The sequence below is a fragment of the Coregonus lavaretus genome (assembly GCF_964263955.1).
Source record: "Coregonus lavaretus genome assembly, contig: HAP1_SCAFFOLD_47, whole genome shotgun sequence".
NCBI lineage: Eukaryota > Metazoa > Chordata > Actinopteri > Salmoniformes > Salmonidae > Coregonus > Coregonus lavaretus.
In genome coordinates, this window is record NW_028161510.1 from 3308457 (window position 1) to 3317737 (window position 9281).

Sequence of the window (9281 nt, forward strand, 5' to 3'; positions counted from 1 at the left end):
TGTCAGTGTGTAGAGCCCTGTCAGTGTGTAGAGTCCTGTCAGTGTGTAGAGTCCTGTCAGTGTGTAGTGTGTAGAGTCCTGTCAGTGTGTAGAGTCCTGTCAGCGTGTAGAGTCCTGTCAGTGTGTAGAGTCATTATAAATATGTGTGCATGTTAAGTGTAGAGTCCTGTCAGTGTATAGAGTCATTATAAATATGTGTGCATGTTAAGTGTAGAGTCCTGTCAGTGTGTAGAGTCCTGTCAGTGTGTAGAGTCATTATAAATATGTGTGCATGTTACGTGTAGAGTCCTGTCAGTGTGTAGAGCCCTGTCAGTGTGTAAAGTCCTGTCAGTGTGTAGAGTCCTGTCAGTGTGTAGTGTGTAGAGTCCTGTCAGCGTGTAGAGTCCTGTCAGCGTGTAGTGTGTAGAGTCCTGTCAGCGTGTAGAGTCCTGTCAGTGTGTAGAGTCCTGTCAGTGTGTAGAGCCCTGTCAGTGTGTAGAGTCCTGTCAGTGTGTAGAGCCCTGTCAGTGTGTAGAGTCCTGTCAGTGTGTAGAGTCCTGTCAGTGTGTAGTGTGTAGAGTCCTGTCAGCGTGTAGAGTCCTGTCAGCGTGTAGAGTCCTGTCAGTGTGTAGAGTCCTGTCAGTGTGTAGAGTCCTGTCAGTGTGTAGAGTCCTGTCAGCGTGTAGAGCCCTGTCAGTGTGTAGAGTCCTGTCAGTGTGTAGAGTCATTATAAATATGTGTGCATGTTAAGTGTAGAGTCCTGTCAGTGTGTAGAGCCCTGTCAGTGTGTAGAGTCCTGTCAGTGTGTAGAGTCCTGTCAGTGTGTAGTGTGTAGAGTCCTGTCAGCGTGTAGAGTCCTGTCAGCGTGTAGTGTGTAGAGTCCTGTCAGCGTGTAGAGTCCTGTCAGTGTGTAGAGTCCAGTCAGTGTGTAGAGTCATTATAAATGTGTGTACATGTTAAGTGTAGAGTCCTGTCAGCGCGTAGAGTCCTGTCAGTGTGTAGAGTCCTGTCAGCGTGTAGAGTCCTGTCAGTGTGTAGAGTCCTGTCAGTGTGTAGAGTCCTGTCAGTGTGTAGAGTCCTGTCAGTGTGTAGAGTCCTGTCAGTGTATAGAGTCCTGTCAGTGTATAGAGTCCTGTCAGTGTGTAGAGTCCTGTCAGTGTGTAGGGTCAAGGGTCAAGGGTCAACTCAAGGTCACTTAGATCTTGGTGACATTGTGTGTCATGAGTCATGAAAACAATACTGCAGTCAGAGTGCAGTACACACTGCAGTTATTCTGCACTTACTGCGTCCAAAATACCATTCGACTGCAGTTTTCTGCACTTTTACTGCAGTTTCAAAACTGCAATATTTTTTTTGTAAGGGTGTAAACACATCTTGCTATAACATTTCCTCAACAGCACCACCACGGCTACTCTACTTTTGAAAATGAAAGAAACTATTTGGTGTAATTTTTATTATGGAAGATTGAATAAGTGTGCTTCAAACTGTTTGCTTGTAATGATTTGTAGCTATCGTCACATGAGAGCGCATCTGACTCAGTTTCCCAGAAAACACCTGTTGTGTATTCGCGCACCCAAATTCAGGAGGAAACTGAATAGCGGATGGCTGGACCCCGTTTAGCGAGTGTCGGCTCACTTGACCACAGTGAAAACACTGAAGAGCTTGAATCTGTCGGCCATTTTGGCTAGCTAGCTACCAAGGTGACCGACTAGCTGTTGTTGTTGTTGTTGTTGTTGTTGGGTCATCACTACTTACCACAGCCACAAATGGCTAAACCCTGCCTATTTCTACCATTTTAAACCTAACCACACCGCTAACCTTATAGACTGGTTGGTTGTTTAGCAATAAAACTGATGCGTGTGCAACTATGGGGCAAAACCGACGGGGTTGGCGTAGATTATTAACAACATGTACACACTGTATTTCTCAAATGTTTATTGAAAACAATTATTATAAAATTTGGCACAATGAGCACTTGTTGTCTCTCAAATACGTTCTTCCAGGTGTTGGTTAGCGCCAATCGCCAGCTAGCGATTTTTAGCCATATTAGCATAGACGTGACATCAGTCAAAACGTCTCTTATACGTCACGCTAGAAGCATCGCCTGAAGACTAGTACACAAAATTAACTCAATGAAACAAAACGACTCAATTCTAGACGTTTCAAAGTTAGAATCAATAAATGCACATTCTATTCATCTATTTAATAATTTAAAACATTTCAATATCTAAATCAAGTAATCTAATTAATTTTGCAATATCTAAATCATGTAATCAAATTCATTAGGCAATATCCACATCATATAATCAATCGAATTAACTTCGCGAAAGCCAAATCATATCAAATTCAAGAGGTTTAAAGGTTAGAATCAAGAAATGTAAAACTCCATTCATCTATATAATAATTTACATTTAGCAATATCCTAATAATATAATGAACAACATTGGAGGGTTTATCCTTGTATCCAATGCATTAAAGTTCATAATCAAAACAAAATACACATTGTATAATATTTAATCTGATTTTAGACATCATCATGTCACCAGATGAAAACTAAAACAAAAGTGGGCCTATTTTTTTAAATTATGATTTCATATAAACAATATGATTTAATGTGGCATAAACAAAAACACTAATTCTCAGTCAAAAACATAAGTCAGAACACAGCCTCTCTATTCTCTCATGTGATTTCAGGTCCTCTGACTGGGAAAATGTCTTTCCACAATGAGAGCAGTGGTATGTCTTCTCCTCCTGTGTATGTATCCTTTCATGCTTATTCAGATGCCTTAACCGGTTAAATATCTTTCCACACAGGGAGCAGTGGTAGGTCTTATCCCTTCCTGTGTGTGTCCGCTCATGCCTATTCAGGGACAATAACTTGGTAAAACTCTTTCCACACAGGGAGCATTGGAAGGGCTTTTCTTGTGTGTGTGTTGTCTCATGCTCTTTTAGGTTCCCTAAGCGGGTAAAACTCTTTCCGCACTGGGAGCATTGGAAAGGCTTTTCTCCTGTGTGTATCTTCTCATGCTCCTTCAGGGTCCCTAACTGGGTAAAACGCTTTCCACACTGGGAGCATTGGAAAGGCTTTTCTCCTGTGTGTACCTTCTCATGCTCCTTCAGGCTCCCTAACTGGGTAAAACTTTTTCCACACTGGGAACACTGGAAAGGCTTTTCCCCTGTGTGTCCCCTCTCATGCGTTTTCAAGCTCCCTAACCAGGTAAAAGTCATTCCACATTGGGAACAGTGGTAAGGCTTCTCTCCAGAGTGTATTCTCTTATGCTCATTCAGGCTCCCTAACCAGGTAAAACTCTTTCCACACTGGGAACATTGGAAAGGCTTTTCTCCTGTGTGTTTTCGCTCATGCCGTTTTAGGTACCCTAACCAGCTAAAACTCTTTCCACAGTGGGAGCAGTGATGTCGTCTCGCTGGTTTGGATGTTTCTAGGTCTGGTTCCCCTGAAGGACTCTTCCCGCTGTCAGAGTGAGAGTCTGGTCTCTCTCCTGCCAAAGACAAAACAGATGATTTCGTTAAATACTTAAAGAGACCCGAGTAAAACTTCCACATTATAAAACTGTCTTCATATTAGAGGAGGAGCCTGTCTAAGTGACTGACTGATGCCCCTCCCTCTCTGTGACGTCGAAGCTCCCTCCGCTTAAGCTTATGCCCAGCCTTTCTGAACCGCCTGGCTGAACAACACCTTATCATCTGAAGCTGGTGAAGACCATCACCAAGACCTGACAGATCTCTACATTAAGCTACTGCCCAGCCTTTCTGAACTGCCTGGCTGAACAACACCTTATCATCTGAAGCTGGTGAAGACCATCACCAAGACCTGACAGATCTCTACATGTGTTGTTTTACAATCTACATTTCACAAACAGAACTGGATAATAAGTCTATATAATGATACTGTCATTGTGACAATCTACATTTCACAAACAGAACTGGATAATAAGTCTATATAATGATACTGTCATTGTCACAATATACATTTCACAAACAGAACTGGTGTTATAACCAGTTTTAGGAGGGCAAACAGAACTGGTGTTATAACCAGTTTTAGGAGGGCAAACAGAACTGGTGTTATAACCAGTTTTAGGAGGGCAAACAGATCTGGTGTTATAACCAGTTTTAGGAGGGCAAACAGAACTGGTGTTATAACCAGTTTTAGGAGGGCAAACAGAACTGGTGTTATAACCAGTTTTAGGAGGGCAAACAGAACTGGTGTTATAACCAGTTTTAGGAGGGCAAACAGAACTGGTGTTATAACCAGTTTTAGGAGGGCATGTCATTTTATGAATGATTTTCCCCCACCTTGTCCGCTCCGTCTCCCGACAGTTTAAAAGTTCCGTGCCCAGTTGATAATCACCCCAATAAATGCTTCAAAACCGAACCTAAATCTATATTTCACACAATATAACAACGGATGAAATAAATGAAGTAAATTATGATGGGGGGAAACGGGTGAGTTGATGAGCGACGGGAAGTGAACTATGCAGAATTATGTCATCACCAATTGTGAATGAAGAACAGCAGTCCAAGCAGTCCTATCAGTCTACTCTGGTCTACTACGCGTGACATGGACATGCTCCAGCTGATGTCGTTGATTACGTGACATGGACATGCTCCAACTGACCTGGGGCGGCAGGTAGCTTAGTGGTTTAGAGCGTTGTGCCGGTAACCGAAAGGTATCTGGTTCTAATCCCCGAGCCGACTAGGTGAAAAATCTGTCGATGTGCCCTTGAGCAAGGCACTTAACCCTAATTGCTCCTGTAAGTCGCTCTGGATAAGTCTGCTAAATGACTCAAATGTAATGTCGTTGTTTTAGTGACATGGACATGCTCCAGCTGATGTCGTTGTTTAAGTGACATTTTAACGTATGGGTGGTCCCGGGGATCGAACCCACTACCCTGGCGTTACAAGCGCCGTGCTCTACCAATTCGTGCTCTCTGCTTGTAATGCCAGGGTAGTGGGTTCGATCCCCGGGACCACCCATACGTAAAAATGTATGCACACATGACTGTATGTCGCTCTGGATAAAAGCATCTGCTAAATGGCATATTATTATTATAATTATTATAAAAATAAATCGGTGTCTTTAATAATAACAACAATATAGAGCTTCACATCTTTCATGGAATGTCCTGAGTAAAGTACTCTAATAAGGTCCCTGTTTTTAGGCTGAGTAAAGCACTCTAATAGGGGTCCCCGTTTTTAGGCTGAGTAAAGCACTCTAATAAGGTCCCCGTTTTTAGGCTGAGTAAAGTACTCTAATAAGGTCCCTGTTTTTAGGCTGAGTAAAGCACTCTAATAAGGTCCCTGTTTTTAGGCTGAGTAAAGCACTCTAATAAGGTCCCTGTTTTTAGGCTGAGTAAAGCACTCTAATTAGGTCCCTGTTTTTAGGCTGAGTAAAGTACTCTAATAAGGTCCCTGTTTTTAGGCGGAGTAAAGCACTCTAGTAAGGGTCCCTGTTTTTAGGCTGAGTAAAGCACTCTAATAAGGTCCCTGTTTTTAGGCTCAGTAAAGCACTCTAATAAGGTCCCTGTTTTTAGGCTGAGTAAAGCACTCTAATAAGGTCCCTGTTTTTAGGCTGAGTAAAGCACTCTAATAAGGTCCCTGTTTTTAGGCTGCGTAAAGTACTCTAATAAGGTCCCTGTTTTTAGGCTGAGTAAAGCACTCTAATTAGGTCGTTCAACCAAAAGAGGGCCTTTGGCGTCCCTTTGATATTTTAAGTAGAAATTGTGCACCAACATTGAATTCTAGAAGCCTGTTATATTAAATGAAGTGCCCTTTAATATAGCCCACATGGAGAATTCAATGCATTTTTTATATTAATAAAGGCTTGCTAGTGTCCAAACGTAGCATTTTGACATGTCCTTCCGTCAAACCTGTGTCACTTCTAGGATGATTTTAACCCACTTAATCCCAAAAACGATCCAGGTTTCACCATAATTGTAAAGCCCTATTTATTTTGCTGCTTTGACAAAGTCATTTCTGAAGATGTATTATTTATTTCATGCGATTAGTGAGTCATTTACGTTTGTCCCTCATTTTAAGGTCAAACTTCTTATTTTTTATTAATTTTTTTGCACAACAACTTCCATTCCCCCCGTCACGAGGGGATTTATGGTGATTTAAGAACAAATTGTCAACCCTGTTACGCTAAACTTTCCCCAGTTCATTGTTGCAAATGATCATGTATTCTCAGTCAACTCACCTGGTAAAATAAGGAATATCTATATATATTTTTTAATAAACCCTGTTACTTTATTTAGCACTTACTGTAGTTTTTTGTTTGTTTTTCTGTCTTCAGAAACTAGTTCATGAAGTTGAACATGTGCTCTTTATGACAGAATGTAACAATTTGGTGAAAACAAACGTTTTTTTTGTGTGTTTTTTTTACCAAGTTACACTTCTCAAAAGCCACCGAATTTGTGGAACGACCCAATAATAGATATTGAGGACTACAGTATTACAATCAAAGGTCAAGCATTTTGAGTGGTACACATATTTCACAGTGTAGCTTTAACAATTCCTACGGTACAGAACAACATATTTAAATGTACAACTTCAGTAGAACGCTGCATTAAAACCACACATTGGTTCAACAGACAGAGGGTTAGCCTTTAAAACCACACATTGGTTCAACAGACAGAGGGTTAGCCTTTAAAACCACACATTGGTTCAACAGACAGTAGACAGGGGGTTAGCCTTTAAAACCACACATTGGTTCAACAGACAGCAGACAGGGGGTTAGCCTGTGATCGTTCCATTACACGTCAGAGTCGTTGGAAGAAGGCTTCTTCTGTACATGGGGAGTTTTTGCTAAGAGCCCCGACGCTCGGTCTGAACATGAACAAGCATGCGTTGCTGTACGGTTTTGGAAGCATAAAGGAACTTATCTTTCAGACCAGCAATAAAAATGGTTTCATTGCTACGTTTATAGGGTTAATGTTCCCACACGGCCATATCTCCATGTTACAGCGCGTGTTTGGGGAAAACAGACGGAAGTCAGAGGCGTCCCTGTGCTAATTAGCTATCAGCGTCTCCTAACACCTGTCTGTAAATGGAAGACGGACGCCACAAAGGTGTTGTCACTGGAAAAACACTGAAGGCTGAAAAGGTGTTAAAACAGTGTGCAGTAAGTGTATATTTTGCATTTTGTGAAATTATCTTTAATATCACATCAAAAATAGAGAGATTTATGTTTCTAGAACCGTACCGCAATTGAGAATGGATTCACATTTAGTATTTGGCCGTTTCGGCTGCCAGAGCCAAATCGCCACTAAGCAGAACATGTAAGGTCCATGGACTATAATAAGTAACGTTAGGCTTCTTTCGTCCATTATTGCGCTAACAGAGGTTGGTTGTGCTCCTGTTATTAAGATAGTACTTACTGGTGGTAATCAGATCTACTTCCTCCCCCTCCTCGTTCACTCCAAAAACGGCAACCTCCTCTTCCTCCTCTTCTTTCACAGTAACATTCTCCGCCTCTTTCACTCTGAACTCTCCTTCCTCTTCTTTCAATGCGACAGTCATCTCCCCCTCCTCCACTCCAAAAACCGCATCCTCCTCCTCTTTCACTCTGAACGCGTCTTCCTCTTCTTTCACTGTAACATCCTCCTCTTCTTTCACTCTGAACGCGTCTTCCTCTTCTTTCACTGTAACATCCTCCTCCTCTTTCACTCTGAACGCGTCTTCCTCTTCTTTCACTGTAACATCCTCCTCTTCTTTCACTCTGAACGCGTCTTCCTCTTCTTTCACTGTAACATCCTCCTCTTCTTTCACTCTGAACGCGTCTCCCTCTTCTTTCACTGTAACGTCTTTCTCTTCTTCTTTCACGGTAACAGCTTCACCCTCTACTTGTTTTTGTATTGTAACATCCTCCTCTTCTTTCACTAGATCTTCTTTCTCCGTCCAGCAGACCTCCTCTTCTTTATCAGGAGGAGAGTAGCTTAGTGAGCTCATGGTCGGGGGTGTTAGCTAGCTAGGCTAGTGCTAACTTAACCAGGCTGCTAGCTGACTAACAACGTAAATATAACATGAAATAGGGTAGCTAAACGACAGAAGTGTGTTTAACACACAGAGGCAAATATACACCGAGACAGTCTAAAGAGCTTGAACCTTTTGGCTATGTCGTCTAGCAAGCTACGGAGGTGTCTGACTAACTGTTGCTGTTGTTATTGAAGAAGCGTCCCGTCCACTAGATTATACGTCACACTGGCAGCATCACCGGAAAGACGCTCATCGCCGTCAGCTGACTGGAGGGGGTAACGCAGTTGAGAGAAAATTATTTTATTTCATTTAAAATAAACTTACCATCTACTACACATCTGACTGCATTTAAGCAAATGCCATATTAATTCAGTCAAACAAACGCTCTGCATCATGGTTTAACAGTGATCTACGTTCTATGAAAGTTGCTGGGAGCAACAACAAAAAAACAAAGCTAACTGCTCATGCCCAGGTCCTGGCATATCACCAGACTGCACACAAAGAGGCACTGAACACTGCACACAAGTTATACGATACCAATCTCATTGCAAATGGTGAGGGGAAACCCAGAATTATATGTTCTGTTATATAGAAATGAGTTCAACCACCAGATAACTCCTCCTTTACCCACTCCATTGAGCAATGAAACTGTTTTAATGAATTTTTCAAATCCCAAAATCCAAAATCAAGTGCATCTATTGCACTGTACAATCTACCCTTTGCTTCATACTGAGCCTCCCAGCTGCAGTTTCACCAAATTCTCATTGACAACCCCAACATCTGTCTGAAGTCAACTACCTGCCCCTCTGCTTCATACTGAGCCTCCCAGCTGCAGTTCCACCAAATTCTCATTGACAACCCCAACATCTGTCTGAGGTCAACTACCTGCCCCTTTGGACCCGATTCCCACAGTACTCATGAATCCAGCCTCACTCTTCTCAGTCCAACTACGACCACAATCATCAATAACTCTCTTAATTCAGACACTGTGCCTAATTCCCTGAAGACTGACTCCATCATACCAACCAGGGTTAGGCTCAAATCACAACTTTGGAATTTCATGAGTTGAAGTTAGAATTAAATTGGTCACAGGATGTAGAATTTGAGTGACAGGAAGTAGGGTTGAAATCAGTGCAATTCAAAGAAATACAGTGGGGGGAAAAAAGTATTTAGTCAGCCACAATGTGATTTTCTGGATTTTTTTTTCTCATTTTGTCTGTCATAGTTGACGTGTACCTATGATGAAAATTACAGGCCTCTCTCATCTTTTTAAGTGGGAGAACTTGCACAATTGGTGGCTGACTAAA

General features: G+C 41.9%; 1 protein-coding gene across 1 annotated transcript; it reads right to left on the bottom strand.

Annotated features, from left to right (window-relative positions):
* Positions 1–1940: 1940 nt before the first annotated feature.
* LOC311120529 (uncharacterized protein) lies at positions 1941–8789 on the bottom strand (the record flags this gene model as incomplete). Its single annotated transcript, XM_084195113.1, has 4 exons — positions 1941–3479; positions 7377–7913; positions 8434–8465; positions 8773–8789. 4 exons carry the CDS (start codon positions 8787–8789, stop codon positions 2623–2625), a joined length of 1443 nt encoding a protein of 480 aa, XP_084051239.1. The 3' UTR covers positions 1941–2622.
* Between the last annotated feature and the right edge of the window lie 492 nt (positions 8790–9281).